Source organism: Mustelus asterias, unplaced genomic scaffold, assembly GCF_964213995.1.
Source record: "Mustelus asterias unplaced genomic scaffold, sMusAst1.hap1.1 HAP1_SCAFFOLD_615, whole genome shotgun sequence".
Lineage (NCBI taxonomy): Eukaryota > Metazoa > Chordata > Chondrichthyes > Carcharhiniformes > Triakidae > Mustelus > Mustelus asterias.
This window is the reverse complement of record NW_027590565.1, coordinates 96890-116871: the sequence shown is the minus strand read 5'-3', so window position 1 is coordinate 116871 and position 19982 is coordinate 96890. Positions and strand designations below refer to the sequence as shown.

Genomic DNA, 19982 nt, shown 5'->3' with positions numbered 1-19982 from the left:
TCTATCTGGTTCTGCCTGAAAGAGCTCTTCTGCCAGTTCCCATTGGGAGCAGGTGTCAGGGTAACATGTGTATCCCTGGTGAGTTTAGATTTGATATTGTTTCCAAGCTGCTGTACACACGGACTTTGTGAGTGTATGGGTGACACCACAATTCTCCTGACAGGTGTCTGAGGTTTTGGGGGAACAGAGCGCTGTGCAGGTCCTAATGCGTGCATTTAGCATCAGGACTCTGTATTTTAACACAGTTTGGTGCAGGAAAAGGATCAAACCCACAGCAGGGAAGACAGTAACTCGTGAAATTTAATTCTGCTCTCATAATTCAAGGTACATGAGATGAAAATAATGTCAGTAAATAAGTAAAAAATATCTTGAGGCCGTCCAGCCAGCAAAGGATAGAAAACAAATCAACAAATGTATCAGCAGCTTACTGTGTCTGGAATCTGGGAGCTATCAGATTGACATGGGCCCGTCTGCCACATCATTCCCCTGGGATAGACTCTGCATGTGGCTCAGTGACATCCTGGCCCCTGGGAGATCCACCCCCTTCATTACCCTAATCACAGGAGACATCGCGCTCCCTCAGGAAAGACATTCCCCCCTCTGTAGCACAAGGTTGTGCAGGGTGCAGCAGACAATGATGATCTGGGACATTCTCTGTGGTGACTATTGGAGAGCCCTGCCTGAGCGTCTCAAACATCTGAACCTCATCTTTAGGACGCCCGGTTGACTCCACAATCTGGAACCTGGTGGAGGGATGTGCATTATGATAGTTTCCTCAGCAGCATTCTGCGAAAAATGAACTGGTGTCTTCATCCATGTTTTCTGGCGCTGTTCCTTCTCCCGGCTCAACCAGCCCTATAATATCCGAAGTCCTTCAAAACCCAGTAATGCCTGGGAATTGCTTAGATTTTCTGCATCATGAGATGCTCCTGCGGTCAGACCAATGATCGCCATTTTTGAGGCTCCGCTGCTGCTTGCTGCTCAGGCCATTGATCCTCCTGACTCTGTACCAATCTGCGACAGACCCTCCTTCTCTCCATCTGGATGACAGCCAGTACCAAGGCAGGGTTGCCTGCATCTTCCATCATCAACATCACAGCAAATCTGTGAATAAATGCATTGAAATAATAAATTTAGTGACCACACCCTTTACAAATTTCCCTCCAATTCAAAACCTGCAGGCCAGTGTGAAGCCCTTTGCCTGGGTTCCGTTCAGACAGAACATTGCCACCTGACTCATTCTAGATGAATGACATCTTGGAGAACCAGAGATGGGTGTTCCTCCTGTTCATACATGAATGTACAGGGAGATATTGCTCTTTGACCAGGGTGATGAGAGCATTGTGTGAGTAGCCTTCCTCTGACACTATCCTGTTTGACTCCACTACCCCGAGGCTTTACAGAGAGACCATTGCCTTGGCATTATAGACAGACTGAACATGAGCCCTTGTCAGGAATGATCATTACCCAGGTGGCTGGAGGTTTTGTCACGAGTTGCCTGCCAACCTCCAGCCATGCCTCTTGGAGGCATCCACCTCCCTCCTTCCCTCAAAAAGATCAAGGCACTGACGGACAGGGTCCACAGTAATGGCGATCATTGGTCTGACCGCAGGAGCATTTCATGACACAGATAATTTAAGCAATTCCCAGTTACTTCTGTTGTGGGCAAAGTTTTGGAAAGGATTATAAGAGATAGGATTTATAATCACCTAGAAAGGAATAATTTGATTAGGAATAGTCAGCACGGTTTTGTGAAGGGTAGGTCGTGCCTCACAAACCTTATTGAGTTCTTTGAGAAGGTGACCAAAGAGGTGGATGAGGGTAAAGCGGTTGATGTGGTGTATATGGATTGCAGCAAAGCATTTGATAAGGTTCCCCATGGTAAGCTTTTGCAGAAAATACGGACACATGGGATTGAAGGTGATTTAGTGGTTTGGATCAGGAATTGGTTAGCTGTAAGAAAACAAAGGGTGGTGGTTGATGGGAAATATTCATCCTGGAGTCCAGTTACTAGTGGTGTACCACAAGGATCTGTTTTGGGGCCACTGCTGTGTGTCGTTTTTATTAATGACCTGGATAAGGGCGTAGAAGGATGGATTAGTAAATTTGCGGATGACACTAAAGTGGGTGGAGTTGTAGACAGTGCGGAGGGAAGTGGCAGGTTACAGAGGGGCATAGATAAGCTGCAGAGCTGGGCTGAGAGGTGGCAAATGCAGTTTAATGCGGAAAAGTGTGAGGTGATTCACTTTGGAAGGAGTAACAGGAATACAGAGCACTGGGCTAATGGCAAGATACTTGGTAGTGTGGATGAACAGAGGGATCTGGGTGTCCATGTGCATAGATCCTGAAAGTTGGCACCCAGGTTGATAGGGTTGTTAAGAAGGTGTACGGTGTGTTAGCTTTTATTGGTAGAGGGATTGAGTTTTGGAGCCAGGAGGTCATGCTGCAACTATACAAAACTCTGGTGCGGCCGCACTTGGAGTATTGCTTCCAGTTCTGGTCGCCGCATTATAGGAAAGATAGAAACATAGAAAAGCTACAGCACAAAACAGGCCCTTTGGCCTCACAAATTGTGCCGAACATATCCCTACTTTTTAGGCCTGATTTACCAGGATGTTGCCTGGTATGGTGGGAAAATCGTATGAGGAAAGGCTGAGGGGCTTGAGGTTGTTTTCGTGAGAGAGAAGGTGGTTAAGAGGTGACTTAATAGAGGCATACAAGATGATCAGAGGATTAGATAGGGTGGATAGTGAGAGCCTTTTTCCTCGGATGGTGATGGCTAACACGAGGGGACATAGCTTTAAATTGAGGGGTGAGAGATATAGGACAGATGTTAGAGGTAGGTTCTTTACTCAGAGAGTAGTAAGGGCCTGCCTGCAGCAGTAGTGGACTCGTCAATATTCAGAGCATTCAAATGGTTATTGGATAAACATATAGATGATATTGGAATAGTGTAGATTAGATGGGCTTTAGATGGGTTTCACTCGTCGGCGCAACATTGAAGGCTGAAGGGCCTGTACTGCGCTGTTCTGTTCATCCCAGAATTCAGTCTAATGAGCCTTCACTGCACTCCCTCCGTGACACTCCCTGCTATGTCCTTCCTTCGGAGAGGTGAACAAAACTGTACACAATACTCACCATGGCCCCAATCAACTGCACTCAGACCTCTTTACTTTTCTGCTCCAATCACTTTGTAATAAAGACGAAGATACCATTTACCTTCCTCATTGTTTGCTGCACTCTGACTGACAGGCGCTTTGACCAAAAGAGAAAATGCTGGAAAATCTCAGCAGGTCTGGCAGCATTTGTAAGGAGAGAAAAGAGCTGATGTTTCCAGTCCAGATGACCCTTTGTCAAACAGGCGTGGCTTTTGCTCCCAAATAAACCTGTTGGACTTTAACCTGGTGTTGTTCAACTTCTTCCTTTGTCAAAGCCGAGCGGAAACAGGTGTTCCTCGCTCAGAGTGACAGGGGAATCCACCCACTCCGCATCCAGTTCACTGGAAAACCCGCCTCCTTCATCTGGGTGACATGGGCTCGGACCAATCCGCTTACAGGGTATCCAGACGCCCGCCTCCCTCACCATGTGTGACAGACAGACCCCTGCCAATCCGCTCACCCATTTCCCGGAAACCCGCCTCCCTCACTCTGTGTGACATCAATCCACTTCCCCAATCCGGGTCACCCGCTCCCTCAATGGAAATAACAGTCACACCGACCAATCGGCTTCTCCTTTCCCCGGAATCCCGCCTTTACCCTGAATGAGAGGCTCTCTGACCAATCCACTTACAGAGTTCTAAAACCCCGCCTCCCTCAATCTAACTGACAGGGGTTTTGACCAATCGGCTTCCCTATGCCAGGAAAGCCCGCCTCTCCTCTGATTGCCAAACGCACAGAACAATTGGATTTCACAGTGGCCTCCCTCATTGTAAATGGCCGCCACACTGTCCAATCGGCATCTCGATACCTCGGAAACCCGCACCCTCACTCTGAGTGACAGAATGTCTGACCAATCCGTTTCCGAGTTCCAGGATCCCGCCCCTTAATCTGAATGAAAGGAGCGACGGCCAATGCACTTCCCCATTCCCCTGAGGGCCGCCCCTTCACTCTGAATGACAGGCTTCCTGACCAATCCACTTACGGATTCACCGACGTCCCGCTCCCGTACCGCTTTATGACGTTCCGGAAGCATGTCTGCCTCACGCAGAGTGACAGTAGCGCCAACCAATCATCTTCCACCGCTCTGGAAACCCGCCCACCGCCCTCTGACTGAGATGGGGTTTGCCCCATCGACTTTCAGAGTCCCCGGAAAACGGCATTTACTCGCTCAGAGTGACAGAGACCCCAGCCAATCCCCTTCCAAGGCTTTGGAAACGCACCTCCCTACATCAGAGTGACAGGAGCTCCGGCCAATCGGCTTCTGTATTCCCCGGAATCCCGCCGCCCTCAGAGTGACAGGAGCTCCGGCCAATCGGCTTCTCCATTCCCCGGAATCCCGCCCCCTCACTCAGTGACGTCACAAACAACATGTCGATTTTCTGCTTCTTGGATTTAATGATGAACTGTGGAATCTTTGAGAAAAGCTGTTTCTATTCCAGTGGTGTGGTAAACCACTGTTGAGTTTATTGCCTGCGTGTGTGTGTGTGACAGGCCTGGACACGCCCCTGCCGGCCCTGCCTGAGACTCCTCCCCCCCCCCCCCCGTCCAGATGTAAAGGTGACGACTCCCAACCCCCTCCCTCAGTCGCCGGACCAGTTCACCAGCATGGGTGTGCTCCAAGTCTTTTGTGAATAAAAGCCTATTTGTTCTTGCGTACTAACTAATCTTCGCCTAATTGATAGTGCATCAATTTTATTCACAAAATTTTGGGGATGGAGCAGATATTAAAAGCCGATAAACTAGAATTAGATCCTCAAGCCGTCGGAGCCTCGAACAGCTTCGATTACTGGCTGCAATGTTTTGAAACTTTCCTCACGGCCTCCGCCTCCGTCGTCCGGACTGAAGCCGACAAGCTCCATGTGCTCCACGCCCGGGTAAGCGATCAGGTATTCTTGATGATCAGAGACGCTGAAACTTACGAGGATGCAATCGAACTTTTAAAAGGCCAGTACAGCAAACAGACTAATGTGATCTATGCCAGACATCTTCTGGCGACTCGCAGACAACAGCCAGGAGAATCGGGCGACCAATTCCTGGGTGCGTTGCGAGCACTTGGCAGGGCCTGCAACTGCAAGGCCGTAACAGCCACCCAAAATACGGAGGACTTAATCAGAGACGCCTATGTCACGGGTATCAGGTCAAACTATATCCGGGAACGACTGCTGGAACAGAGTGGGCTGGATCTACAAAGGACTGTAGCGCTTGCCGACTCGTTAGAGGTGGCCTTCCGAAATCTCGAGGCCGACACCCCCGACCACGGGAGCGCATCGTGGACGCCGGAGTCGCCACCACCTCTGTACTCGGGAGAGCCGCAGACCTACGCCACGCCATGTCCTACCAATGACCCGACAGCTGCGGAAGTCTCTGGAGGCCCGAAGTGCTACTTCTGCGGCCTGGGGAAGCACCCCCGATAACGCTGCCCGGCGAAGGATGCGATCTGCTCCGGGTGTGGAAAGAAGGGCCATTACGCAAGGGTATGCAAGGCGAAGTCGACCTCCGAGCCCAGTAGCGCCGTGTGCGACCCGCCATCTTGGACGCCTTCAGCCACATGTGAGCCGTGCGGGCCGCCATCTTGGACGTCTTCAGCTGCGTGTGAGCCGCGCAGGCCGCCATCTTGGACGCCATCAGCCGTGTGGGGGCCGTGCGGGCCGCCATCTTGGACGCCATCAGCCGTGCAGGCTTCGGTTACGCTGGACCAATCCAGGCCTCACCAACTCGCCAGGTCCATGATGGACATCGAGGTAAATGGTCGCGCTACAACCTGTTTATTTGACTGCTTATTTGACTGTGGGAGTACGGAGAGCTTTATTCACCCGAACACAGTGAGTTGCTACGCCCTTTCAGTACTGCCAGTGAAGCAAACGATCTCCATGGCTTCAAAGTCCCAATCGGTGGATATCCTCGGGGACTGTGTGACGACCCTGACTGTACAGGGCACAGTGTACAAAAACTTCAGGCTCCTCGTGCTGCCACAATTCTGCGTTGCCGTACTCCTGGGGCTAGATTTCCTGTGTCACCTTAGGAGTGTCACCATGGAGTATAATGGGACTTTTTTCCCGCTCTCTGTTTGCAATCCCCAGTTCTTAGATCACCCACCGTGCACCACCTGCAGCCTCTTGACGCTTAAAGTCGCCCCTCCCTCACTGTTCGGAAATCTCACCCCCGACTGCAAGCCCATCGCCAACAAGAGCAGACGGTACAGTGCTGGCGACAGGGCTTTTATCAGGTCTGAAGTACAACGGCTCCTAGGGGAGGGGAGCATCGAGGCCAGTACCAGCCCCTGGAGAGCCCAAGTAGTCGTTGTTAAGACTGGGGAGAAACATCACATGGTCATTGAAGACAGTCAGACCATTAACTGCTACACGCAGCTGGTCGCGTACCCCCTTCCCCGGATATCTGACATGGTTAATCAGATTGCGCAATATCGGGTGTTCTCCACCATCGACTTAAAATTTGCATACCACCAGCTCCCTATCCGCCCGGAAGACCGCCAATATACTGCCTTCGAGGTGGATGGCCGCCTCTATCACTTTCTGACGGTCCCCTTCGGCGTCACCAACGGGGTCTCTGTTTTCCAGCATGAGGTGGACCGAATGGTAGACCAGAATGGGCTGCGGGCCACCTTCCCGTACCTGGATAATGTCACCATCTGCGGCCCTGATCAGCAGGACCACGACGCCAACCTCCACAAATTCCTCCACACTGCCACTCTCCTAAATCTGACCTATAAAAAGGAGAAGTGTGTATTCCACACACGCCGCCTCGCCTTCCTTGGTTGTGTTATGGAAAACGGGGTCATCGGTCCCGATCCCGACCGCATGCGTCCCCTCCTAGAACTCCCCCTCCCCACCAGCCTCAAAGCACTGAGGAGATGCCTGGGCTTCTTCTCGTATTACGCCCAGTGGGTCCCCAATTATGCGGATAAGGTCCGTCCGCTCATCAAATCCACCTCTTTTCCCCTGGCGGCAGAGGCCCGCCTGGCCTTCGACCGCATCAAAGCAGACATCGCGAAGGCCACGATGCACGCTGTAGACGAATCCATCCCGTTCCAGGTGGAGAGCAATGCGTCTGACTTCGCCCTAGCCGCCACCCTTAACCAGGCAGGCAGACCCGTGGCCTTCTTCTCATGAACCCTCCAAGGCCCTGAAATTCGACACTCCTCTGACGAGAAGGAGGCCCAAGCCATAGTGGAAGCTGTACAGCACTGGCGCCACTACTTAGCTGGTAAACGATTCACCCTACTCACGGACCAATGGTCAGTTGCATTCATGTTCAACAACACGCAGCGGGGCAAGATCAAGAATGATAAAATATTGAGGTGGAGAATCGAGTTTTCCACCTACAATTACGACATCTTATACCGGCCCGGGAAGCTCAATGAGCCCCCAGATGCCCTGTCCCGGGGAATATGTGCCAGCACACAAATAGACCAATTGCAGACTCTCCACAACGACCTCTGCCACCCGGGAGTCACCAGGTTTTTCCACTTCATTAAAGCCCATAACCTGCCCTAACCTGCCCGTAACCTGATCTACTCCATTGAGGAAGTCAGGTCTATAACGAGACACTGCCAGGTCTGCACAGAGTGCAAACTGCATTTCTATCGGCCAGACAGAGCACACCTCATAAAGGCCACCCACCCTCTCGAGTGCCTTAGTGTCGACTTTAAAGGCCTCCTCCCCTCTTCTGACCGCAACATATACTTCCTCAACGTCATTGTCGAATATTCACGTTTCCCTTTCGCTATTCCCTGCCCGGATATGACCTTGGCCACGGTCGTCAGGACCCTGCACAGCCTCTTCACCCTGTTCGGTTTCCCTAGCTATATCCATTGCGACCGGGGATCCTCCTTTATGAGTGATGAGCTGCGACAGTACCTGCTCTCCAAAGGCACAGCCTCGAGTAGGACCACCAGCTACAACCCCAGGGGGAACGGACAGGTAGAGAGGGAGAACGCGACAGTCTGGAAGGCCGTTTTACTAGCTCTGAGATCAAAAGGTCTTCCAGTCACCCGCTGGCAAGAGGTCCTCCCTGATGCACTGCACTCAATTAGATCACTCCTTTGCACAGCTACCAATGCTACCCCTCACGAAAGGATGTTTGTTTTCCCCAGGAAGTCCTCCTCGGGGACCTCACTACCGACGTGGCTGACATCCCCAGGCCCTGTCCTGCTTCGGAAGCACGTGACAACCCATAAGTCGGACCCCCTGGTCGAAAGGGTGCAACTCCTCCACGCCAACCCCCAATACGCCTAAGTGGCAGGAAGACTATTCGAGACTTGGCACACGTAGGTGCCCCATGACGACCCACAACCCCACACCCCCAACCCCCGTATACAGCACGCCTGAGCCCCGGGAGCAGCCACCACGGACCCGACAACCGGAAGGGACTACAAACGACTCGAGCGGCTACGACCTGGCACCTGAACCAACACCGCGGCCACTGGAACCGACACCACAACCGGCACTACGGCAGTCGCAGCGGCAGATCAAGCCCCCAGAGAGACTGAATTTGTAAATATTGTTCCACCCACCTCACCCCCGCCGGACTCTTTTTAAAAGCAGGGGGTGAATGTGGTAAGCCACTGTTAAGTTTATTGCCTGTGTGTATGTGTGACATGCCTGGACACACCCCTGCCAGCCCTGCCTGAGACTCCTCCCCCCCCGGTCCAGGGATAAAGGTGACTACTCCCAACCCCCCTGCCTCAGTCGCCGGACCAGTTCATCAGCATGGGTGTGCTCCAAGTCTTTTGTGAGTAAAAGCCTATTTGTTCTTGCGTACTAACTAGTCTTCGCCTAATTGATAGTGCATCAAGTGGTTCTCAGATAGTTTTGTTTGAAGAATCATTTTACAAATGTAACCATGGAGCCCCCAATGTAAATTATAATTCTATATAATAACCACAATATGAACAGGTTCCATCAGTTTACAGCTGGCAGGAGGCAGGGAGACGGTGTGAAATTATGGGATGGATCTGTTAGTGACCTTTAACCCCACAGATTGTTAGTGGCGCCGAGTTTTCCCAGCTATTCCATCCCGGATTGAAGATGGGAAAGATTCTCTCAGTGAAAGTGTGGGTGAAAGTGTGGAGATGGGACATGTTGTCCGCATTGTAAAATGACACCTGTCCACCCTCATAGTCCAGGGAAACCCCCATCTTCCGGGGATTCACACTCGGGGTGAGGGGGGTCAGTGAGGGGGAGGTGAGGGCAAAATAACCTCTTCCGGGACTCAGCTCCACAATCCAATATCCGGACTCAGGGCTCGGGGAGATTCTCCCTTTCCTGTTCACGGACTCTCGGGCCACTCCCAGACTCCACTCTGTCTTCTCCCCCACCTCCACCTCCCAGTAATGTCTCCCTGATGTGAATCCCTCTGATCCCAGGACACATTCCCAGGAATCAAACCTCTCCGGGGTGTCAGGGAGCGGCTGCCGTTCGTCTCCGTCTCTCACGCTGGTCCGGTCCTCAGACAGGATGAGCCAGGGATTCGCTGTGTTCGGATCCAGAGTCAGAGAGGCTGGAGCTGGGGGAAAGTTAAAATAACACAGTCAGTGATTTAGAGAGAGGGGTGGGGAGGGGAGAGAGTGTGAGGGGTGAGGAAGAGAGGAGAGAGGTTTGTGAGGGGGAGGGGAGAATGAGGGGTAGGAGAGTGGGAGCAGGAATGGGATGGGAACATGGAGAGAGGGAGGAAGGAAGGGAAGTGGAGAGCAGAGGGCCAGGTGAGGAAGGTGGGGAGTGAAAGTGAGATACAGAGGTATAAGGGGAAGGGATGTGGAGGGTGAAGTGGGAACAGAGAAAACAGGGCAGCAGCGAGATGGAGCAGGAGCGTAAAGAGGGAGAGTGAGAGCAGCATGAGGGAGACGGCGAGTGAGAACATGAAGGTTTGAGATGCAGTGTGTGGAGAGCAGCGGGGTGGCAGATATTGTGGCAGGATGTGAGAGAACAAGATGGAGATGTGGAGTGTATGGGCAGAATTTAACAATCTCGTTGCGCCCATTTTGTGGTGGAAAAAAGTCATAAAATTGGGCATGATACAACTGGCTGGAATGGTGCCCATTTTCGCACCCATTCCCATTTTACCATTTAAAAAATTGGCACGATCGGGACTCTGCCCAAAATGGGTGAAACGTCAATTTGCATCTTTTGCATTCATCGAAATGTAATTAGCGAGCTTCACTCCCAATCGTCCCAGCTCACCTCCTTAACCACCTCGTTCGCTGCAGCTGGAATCAGTGACGAAAACACCTCAAGTATAACAGTCGCATTCAGAGAACAGAGAGGGTGATTGAGGAGGTAGGTTTCTGCTTTCAAATAGCTCTGTTGCTGAGGGGGCCTTGTGTCATTTTGTCCATGTTGCACTTTGTGTCCGGGGGGAGCTGTTGTTGTTATTGTTCATGGGTTCAACTTTGGACTCTCAACATGGACCCAGGCCTGAGCGCTGACCTCGGGTCTTACCGCTGACTCTGGATCCTAGTGCTGACAGCAGCAAGGACCGTTGCTGGTGGGGGATGGGCTGGAAACTATCTGAAGTGGCAGTGCTGCTGCCTCAGGATGTGTAAAGCAGCGCTGTTTGGGGCCACGACTGCATGGATTCTGGGTTTGCGTTTGTGAATGGGGGGGAAATGAGGGCAGCTGTGCAGCTGGTGGGGCGGGGGGGGGGGGCGGGGATTGTGTGTTGCTGCGGAGCTGCTGGGGGGTAATGTGGTGCGTGTGCATTGCAGGGGGACTGGAAGGGTCTGGGGAGTGTGTTGTTGGGGGTCTGTGGGTTGGGGAATGTGGGGAGTGTATGTTGCTGGGGGACTGTGGCGGGGGGGAGAATGTGGGGATTGTGCGTTGCTGAGCTCTGTGGGGGGGAAGAATGTGGGGATTGTGCGTTGCTGAGCTCTGTGGGGGGGAAGAATGTGGGGAGTATGTGTTGCTGGGGGGCTGTAAGGTGGCAGGGGGAGGGGGGGTGGAATGCAGATAGGATGTGTTGCTGGGCTGGGGGCGAGCAGAGTTCTTTAACCTCTCCAGCTGTCTCTCTCCTTTCCGAAACCCCCTCCCGCTCTTCAAATGGCAATTCCAATGCAACCTATTGATCTTACTGTTCTTTAAGGAGGAGGAGCAGGAGGAGAATGTATGTGAGGATGAAAGAGAGAGTGGGAAGGGGCTGAAAGGGAGAGTGGGTGGAGAATGGGGATAGAGAGTGGGAGGGAAAGATGAGTGAATGGCAGGGAGAGGGAATGATTGTGGTGAAGCAGAGAGAGAGATTGTGGAAAATACCGAGGTAAGAAGGAGAGATTGATGGGGGACAATACGTGATCGTCGCCAGAGCGTGGCCACACAGGCAAGTGATCCCAGACAATTCTATCCCAAGCTTGCTTATTACATTTAAATTAGCATTCTAATAAATTTAAATAATAATGTACTGGGACCTCTGCTATTTGTGATCTATATAAATGATTTGGAAGAAGGTCTAACTGGTGTTATCAGCAAGTTTGCGGATGACACGAAGATGGCTGGACTTGCGGATAGCGATGAACATTGTCGGACAATACAGCAGGATATAGATAGACTGGAAAATTGGGCGGAGAAATGGCAGATGGAATTTAATCCAGATAAATGTGAAGTGATGCATTTTGGAAGAACTAATGTAGGGGGGAGTTATACAATAAATGGCAGAGCCATCAAGAGTACAGAAACACAGAGGGACCTAGGTGTGCAAGTCCACAAATCCTTGAAGGTGGCAGCACAGGTGGAGAAGGTGGTGAAGAAGGCATATGGTATGCTTGCCTTTTTCGGACAGGGTATAGAGTATAAAAGCTGGAGTCTGATGTTGCAGCTGTATAGAACACTGGTTAGGCCACATTTGGAGTACTGCGTCCAGTTCTGGTCGCCGCACTACCAGAAGGACGTGGAGGCTTGAGAGAGAGTGCAGAGAAAGTTTACCAGGATGCTGCCTGGTATGGAGGGTCTTAGCTATGAGAAGAGATTGGGTAAACTGGGCTTGTTCTCCCTGGAAAGACGGAGAATGAGGGGAGACCTAATAGAGGTGTACAAAATTATGAAGGGTATAGATAGGGTGAACAGTGGGAAGCTTTTTCCCAGGTCGGAGGTGACGATCACGAAGGGTCACGGACTCAAGGTGAGAGGGGCGAGGTATAACTCAGATATCAGAGGGACGTTTTTTACACAGAGGGTGGTGGTGGCCTGGAATGCGCTGCCAAGTAGGGTGGTGGAGGCAGACACGCTGGCATCGTTTTAAGACTTACCTGGATAGTCACATGAGCAGTCTGGGAATGGAGGGATACAAACAAATGGTCTAGTTGGACCAATGAGCGGCACAGGCTCAGAGGGCCGAAGGGCCTGTTTCCTGTGCTGTACTGTTCTTTGTTTAATACATTTATCCTTGCATCTGTTCCAGGTGCAAGATTTATCGAGCCGGATACCCGGTGCCGGTAAGATCGCGTGAGGTGAGAAATCGGGTGCGAACCTGACTTCTCGGCTCTCGTGATCTTACCAACTCCCTCCGCCCATCAGCCGGTGGGGCGCAATGGTAATGTCACCCCCAAAGAGACTACAAACAGACAGGTTTGGTATGTGGCAAACACTTGGCAGATGAAATATCATGTAAGAAAATGTGAAGTTATGCACATTGATAGGAAGAATAAAGAAGCTGAATATTATTTAAATGGAGAAGGACTGCAGAAAGCTGCAGCTCAGAGGGATTTCTGGGTCCTCGTGCATTGATTACAAAAAGCGAGCATGCAAGTTCAGCAGGTATTGGGAAAGACAGGTGGAATATTGGTCTTTATTTAAAAAGAAATGGAGTCGAAAAATAGGGAGATCTGTACAAGGCACTCGTTCGACCACAGCCGGAATACTGTGAGCAATTCTGGTCCCCTTATCTAAGGAAAGATATACTGGGATTGGAGGCAGTCCAGAGAAGGTTCACTAGATTGATTCCAGGTACGGAGAGATTTTTTTACGAGGAGTAAGTTGGGTCTGTACTCATTGGAGTTTAGAAGATTGAGAGGGGACTTTATTCAGACCTACATAATTCTCAGCAGGCTTGACAGGATAGACGCGAAGGTGTTGTTTCCCCTTGTGGCAGAGTCTCGGATAAGAGGGCATCATCTCAGAGTAAGGGGTCACCCATTTCAGACAGAGGTGAGGAGAAAACGCCTCTGTTCGATCAGTTATGGGAACATTAAATGGCAGAGCAGACTTGATGGGCCAAATGGCCTCCATATGTTCCCGTGTCTTATGGTCTCATGATCTTATAAGGGGATAAAAATAGTAAACATTACTCCAGATATGGTCTCACTGAGGTCCTGTACCCCTGCAGGAACAATTGCATATTTTTATACTTGAGTATCCTTGCAATAAATACCAACATCCTATTTATATTCCTAATTACTTGCTGGACCTGCAGACTAACTTTTAATGATTTATGCACCAGGACATCCAGCTCCCTCCCGACCCAAGAGTTCTGCAGTTTCTCTTGGTACAATACCAGACCAGATCAGACCCCAAATTTGTTACAATCTTGGATGAGACCTTTATATTTGGTTATGTTCAGAATCATATTTTAGTTCTTGGACCAAATTTGAAATCCCAGTTATTTACTAAGTATAAATCATAAGAACTCGGAGCAGGAGTCGGCAATTTAGCCTGTCGAGCTGCTCTGCCATTTAATGCAATCATGGCTAATCTCGTCTCAGCCTCAACTCCACTTTCCTGCGCCTTCAATACAACCCTTCAACCCCAAACTAATTAAAAATCTGTCCACCTCTTCGTCAAATTCACCCAAAGTCTGGGTGTTCACCACATTCTGGGGTGGGGAAGTCCACAGACTCCTGACCATTTCAGAGAAGTAGGGGCAGATTCTTCCAAAAGTGCTGAATTGGCGAGAAAACTGGTTTCAACCACGACTGTTTTTTCAGTGCAACTTCAGACCCGAATCTTCCACACTCCATGCATGGCAGAGGTCACAATCGTGAATGTCATTAAATGCTTGGGGCAGGACAGGGTGGGGGGTGGGGGTTGGGGGAGTGCTATTCACATCAGAGAGCGAGAAATGGCGGGATGCGCTGGAACCCACACATGCGCACATCTCTGGGACATCATTGAAAAGACCTCCCAGCATTCAGATCACTGCCCTCCAACCCCCACAGACATCACTGGCCCCCACAGACATCGCTGACCCCCACAGACATCGCTGACCCCCACAGCCACCCCACAGACATCGCTGGCCCCCACAATCCCCCCACAGACATCGCTGGCCCCCACAGCCACCCCACAGAGATCGCTGGCCCCAACAGCCCCCCCACAGACATCGCTGACCCCCACAGCCCCCTGACAGACATCACCGGCCCCACAGCACCCCGCCCCCACAGACATTGCTGGCCGCCACACCCCCCCTCCCCCCCCCCCCCAAACTCCGCTCCCGCCCGACAGACATCGCTGGCCCTTACAGCCCCCTCCACAGACATCGCTGGCCCCATAGTCCCCACACACAGACATCGCTGGCCCCCACACCTCCCCGCCCCACAGACATCGCTGGCCCCCGCAGCCCCCCCACAGACATCGCTTCCCCACAGCCCCTCCCAGACATCGCTGGCCCATCAGCTCCCCCCCCCCCTTCCCCCACAGACATCGCTGGCCCCCACATCTCCCTGCCCCACAGATATTGCTGGCCCCCACACCCCCATAGACATCGCTGACCCCCAAGGCCTTCGCACGCACCCCCCCCCCCCGCTCCACAGACATCACAGCCCCCCTCCACAAACATCAATGGCCCCCACAGACCCCCCACACGGACATCGCTGGCCCCCACAGCACCCCCACAGACATCGCTGGCCTCCACAGCAACCCCCCACAGACATCGCTGGCCCCCACAGCACCCCCACAGACATCGCTGGCCCCCACAGCCCCCCCACAGACATTGCTGGACCCCGCAGCTCCCCCCAGACATCGCTGGCCCCCCAACAGATGTCACCGTCCCCCACACCTCCCCCACTTCCCCCCCACAGACATTGCTGGCCCCCACGGCCCCCCCACAGACATTGTTGGCCCCCACAGCACCCCCACAGACATCGCTGGCCCCCGCAGCCTCCCCACAGACATTGCTTCCCCGCAGCCCCTCTCAGACATCGCTGGCCCGCCAGCCCCCCTCCCACAGACGTCGCTGGACCCCCACAGACGTCGCCGGCCCCCACAGACCCCCCCCCCCCACAGACATCGCTGGCCCCCACACCTCCCTGCCCCACAGACATCGCTGGCCCCCACACTCCCATAGACATCGCTGGCCCCCAAGGCCTTCGCACGCACCCCCCCCCCCCTGCTCCACAGACATCACTGCCCCCCTCCACAAACATCAATGGCCCCCATAGACCCCCCACACAGACATCGCTGGTCCCCACAGCAACACCCAACAGACATCGCTGGCCCCCACAGCACCCCCACAGACATCGCTGGCCCCCACAGCAACCCCCCACAGACATCGCTGGCCCCCACAGCACCCCACAGACATTGCTGGCCCCCACAGCCTCCCCACAGACATTGCTGGACCCCGCAGCTCCCCCCAGACATCGCTGGCCCCCCAACAGATGTCACCGGCCCCCACAGACCCCCCCCTACAGACATTGCTGGCCCCCACACCTCCCCCACTCCCCCCCACAGACATAGCTGGCCCCCACCCACTCCCCCCACAGACATTGCTGGCCCCCACAGCCTTCCCCCCCACAGACATTGCTGGCCCCCTCGGCCCCCTCACAGACATTGTTGGCCCCCACAGCACCCCCACAGACATCGCTGGCCCACTCAGCCCCCCCCCCCCACAGACATCACTGGCCCCCCCACAGACATCGCTGACCCCCCCACAGACATCGCTGACCCCCCCACAGGCATTACTGGCTCCCCCTACTGGCGTCACTGGCCCCTGCACAGGCTTCGCTGGCCACCCCCCCCGACACAGACGTCGCTGCCCCCCACATACAGACGTCGCTGCCCCCCACATACAGACGTCGCTGCCCCCCACAATACAGACGTCATTTCCCCCACCCCCCCCCCCCCCCCATACAGATGTTGCTGGACCACCCTCCCCATACAGACATGGTTGCCCCCCCCCCCCCGCCATACCGACATGGCTGCCCGCTCACCTACTTCCCCCACGAATCTGGATAATGTGGGTACCCCATCCCTCCATCCCTTAAACATACTGACCTCACTGCTGCCTTGCTGAGAGCTTGCGTTGTGCTGCCGTGCACAACCCCAGCTTGCGAGCATTCCCTCTCTTGGATGGGAGTCCTGAGTATTGTACCCCACTGGATACAGCAGCTTATTGATTAGGAGCCCTGAGTATTGCATCCCTCCCCCCCACCGCCCCCCCCCACCCGTCCCCCCCACCCACCCACCGCCCCTGTTCTCATAAGAACAGGATATGGCGCTCGACTCATCGATCGACAGTTCCGACGCGCCACAGCGAAAAACCGCACCTACCTCCTCAGAAGACAAACACGGGACTCGGTGGACAGAGTACCCTTCGTGGTCCAGTACTTCCCCGGAGTGGAGAAGCTCCGGCATCTCCTCCGGAGCCTTCAACATGTCATTGATGAAGAGAAACATCTCGCCAAGGCCATCCCCACATCTTGCCTTCAAACAACCGCACAACCTCAAACAGACCATTGTCCGCAGCAAACTACCCAGCCTTCAGGAGAACAGTGACCACAGCACCACACAACCCTGCCACAGCAATCTCTGCAAGGCGTGCTGGATCATCGACACGGATGCCATCATCTCATGTGAGAACACCATCCACCAGGTACACGGTACATACTCTTGCAACTCGGCCAACGTTGTCTACCTGATACGCTGCAGGAAAGGATGTCCCGAGGCATGGTACATTGGGGAAACCATGCAGACGCTACAACAACAGATGAATGAACACCGCTCGACAATCACCAGGCAAGACTGTTCTCTTCCTGTTGGGGAGCACTTCAGCAGTCACGGGCATTCGGCCTCTGATATTCGGGTAAGCGTTCTCCAAGGCGGCCTTCACGACACACGACAGCGCAGAGTCGCTGAGCAGAAACTGATAGCCAAGTTCCACACACATGAGGACGGCCTCAACCGGGATATTGGGTTCATGTCACACTATCAGTAATCCCCACAGCTTGCCTGGACTTGCAGAGTCTCACTGGCTGTCCTATCTGGAGACAATACACATCTCTTTAACCTGTCTTAATGCTCTCTCCACTCACATTGTTTGTACCTTTAAGACTTGATTAGCTGTAAGTATTCGCATTCCAACCATTATTCTGTAAATTGAGTTTGTGTCTTTATATGCCCTGTTTGTGAACAGAATTCTCACTCACCTGAAGAAGGAGCTTAAGGCTCCGAAAGCTTGTGGCTTTTGCTGCCAAATAAACCTGTTGGACTTTAACCTGGTGTTGTCAAACTTCTTACTGTGCTCTCCTAATAAGCCAGGGCTTTATATAAGCTGCAGGAATGGACACACAGCCAGTCACGCCACGAAGATGTATTTGAGGAAAGCAGTCCCAAGATTCACTGAGGCCGACCAAGAGCGCCTGCTTGATGCCATGGAGGAGAGGCATCAGCAGCTCTTCCCCAGCCAGGGACCTCGCCCAAAGGGTGCAGCCACCACGGCATTGTGGGAGGAGGTGACAGAAGTGGTGAATGCCAGGAGCCTGACACCGTGCTCTGGCCGGCAGGGTCAGAAAAGACTGTACGACCTTCTTTGAGCAGCAAGGGTGAGTGAGCTTCCCACTTGGAACTCCACACATGCTTGGCACAGATCTCAAACCCTGCTTACACACCTGAAGGGCATGCGACAAGGCACCCTTCCCCCAGGAACAGAATGTAACCCCTTCCCCTCAATGAGCACCCTTCAGTGGTGACCCTTTTCTCCGTAACTGCCAGCATAACTCCCGAGACACAGGCATGCATTACACACCATGCATTTCAATATATTAATGCGTGCCAGACACTTTATGTTCCTACAGGAGAAAATCATACATCAGCGCCGTGTGACGGCACAGTGGTGGTGGTGTGCCTGACCTGCAGCACCTGACCAGCGTTGAAGAGTGTGCCATGGACCTGGCAGGGGGAGATGGGTCACCCAGAATGGCGACGGACAGCCAGGTCAATGTCCAGCATGCAAGTGAGCATCAGCCTCGCCCTCAACATAGGTCCTGCTTGAAGTAAGTGTGATGCTGCGTAGAATGTTTTACCTCCCTTCCCCTAATGTGTATTCTTTATTGCAGTTTTGGACCCAGAGGAACCCGGCCCTTTGGTGTTGGTGACCCCGCTGTTGTTCTGGAGCAAACGGCCCACAACCCCCCCCGGATGACACGTTGGAGGGAGGCTTTGAAGAATCCTCTGAGGACAGCAGACAGGCTCGGGCACACGGAGGTCTGCCAGAGGCGAGGATTCAGCTGTCCCCAAGCCAGATGCTGGGCCTTGGGCCCAAGGCTGGTGGCGATGCATCAGGAAACATGGGGAGGTTGTGGAAGGGCTGTCAGCAACCATGCTGCGACTGCCTGGTTGTTGAGGGGAGTCCAACAGAGTGCTGTTGCAGGAGGTGGTGCCGACACAGCGTGTGAACCAGGCCAACACTGCAAGGGTTGCGACCGTAGTGGAAGGTCTGGCTCAGGGGTCTGTCCTCATGGGTGACAGGGTCCAAGTCATCCTGGAGAGACAACAGGCTACGAGCAAAGGTGTTGGCAGCATCCAGGAGGCACAGCGTTCCATGGCCCCATGGGTGTCGGGGGCATGTGGGTGAAACTGCTGGCCATGGCTGGGACTCTCGCTGGCATTCTGGAGACACAGCAGGCGATGCCTGTGAGCCTCGACAACTTAGCGCAGTCACAGAGGGCTACTGCTGAGGGGCTCCAGAGCCTGGCTTGTTCACAGAATGCAGTTGGGGAGGGGCTCCAGAGCTTGGCCCAGTCTGAGAGGGCCAGGGCTGAGGGATCACAGATCATGGGGCAGATGCATCTGAACCTCCAGAACTGGCAGAGACAGGTGACGCCGGAGTTCCTGGAGCTCAGTCCAGCTATGCTGGCGTGCCATGGAGTGTCCCTGGGGTCTTTGGGCACCTCAGGGAGGAGGAAGGGCTCAGGCCCATGCCGGGGCCTTACACCCAGGAGATCCGGGACATCCCGAGACATCTGATTTGCCCCTTTGCTCACACCGGGGCATCTCGGGGCCAGCTAGATGAACAGGGTGGCACCGAAACAGTGTCATCCGCGAGTCAGCTGGGGCCCTCCAGGTCCTGGCCACCCAGGGGACGTCCGCTAAGGGCATCACAGGCAACGGGGCGTGCATCAGAGCTGGAAACCTCCACCTCCGATGTGCATCCTGGGGTAGCACCTCGAAACAGCAGTAGACCACACAAAGTTAGAAAGTTGTAGTTCACGAAGAGGGCATGGGTGATTGTCACCAGTAGTCAGGGTTTATTAATCACGAAGGTTAAGAGCACGATAAACTTTTATTTGCACCTCACAGCTGTGACTAATGTGTCTCTAATTCCCCCCCCCCCCGCCCCCCCCCCCCCCCCCCCCCGCCTTTCCCCCGGCCCCCCGCCACCCAAAGTGCTGAGTGGTCCCCATTCCCTTGCATAGAGGTGCTGTCTGTTGTGCCTTGGAGACTCAGCCACATGTTACAGAGTGCCTGCCCTACCTTCCCCAACATCCACCACACTCTTGGTGCAAGTGGGCCCCCCCCACCCCAATCCCCGATTGCCCAACAACCCTGACAGCTACGTGGGCCAGGGTGGCAGCGTGCATTCGGAGTACAGGTTAGGAACCAGACTTGAGTA

At 53.6% G+C, this 19982-nt stretch overlaps 1 protein-coding gene across 2 annotated transcripts in view; it reads right to left on the bottom strand.

Moving 5' to 3' along the window:
- Nucleotides 1-282: 282 nt before the first annotated feature.
- LOC144487138 (zinc-binding protein A33-like) overlaps nucleotides 283-19982 on the bottom strand; it is a 29206-nt gene continuing 9506 nt past the window's right edge. Inside the window, exons 6-7 of one of the 2 annotated variants that reach the window (XM_078205198.1) lie at nucleotides 9566-9683; nucleotides 283-1104 (exon numbers count right to left, since the gene is read on the bottom strand). In XM_078205198.1, coding sequence (XP_078061324.1) covers nucleotides 936-1104; nucleotides 9566-9683 — 287 coding nt within the window. In that variant the 3' untranslated portion in view covers nucleotides 283-935. Of the gene's footprint in view, nucleotides 1105-8974; nucleotides 9684-19982 lie in introns of those variants that run through there. The other variant, XM_078205197.1, reaches the window with a different exon arrangement.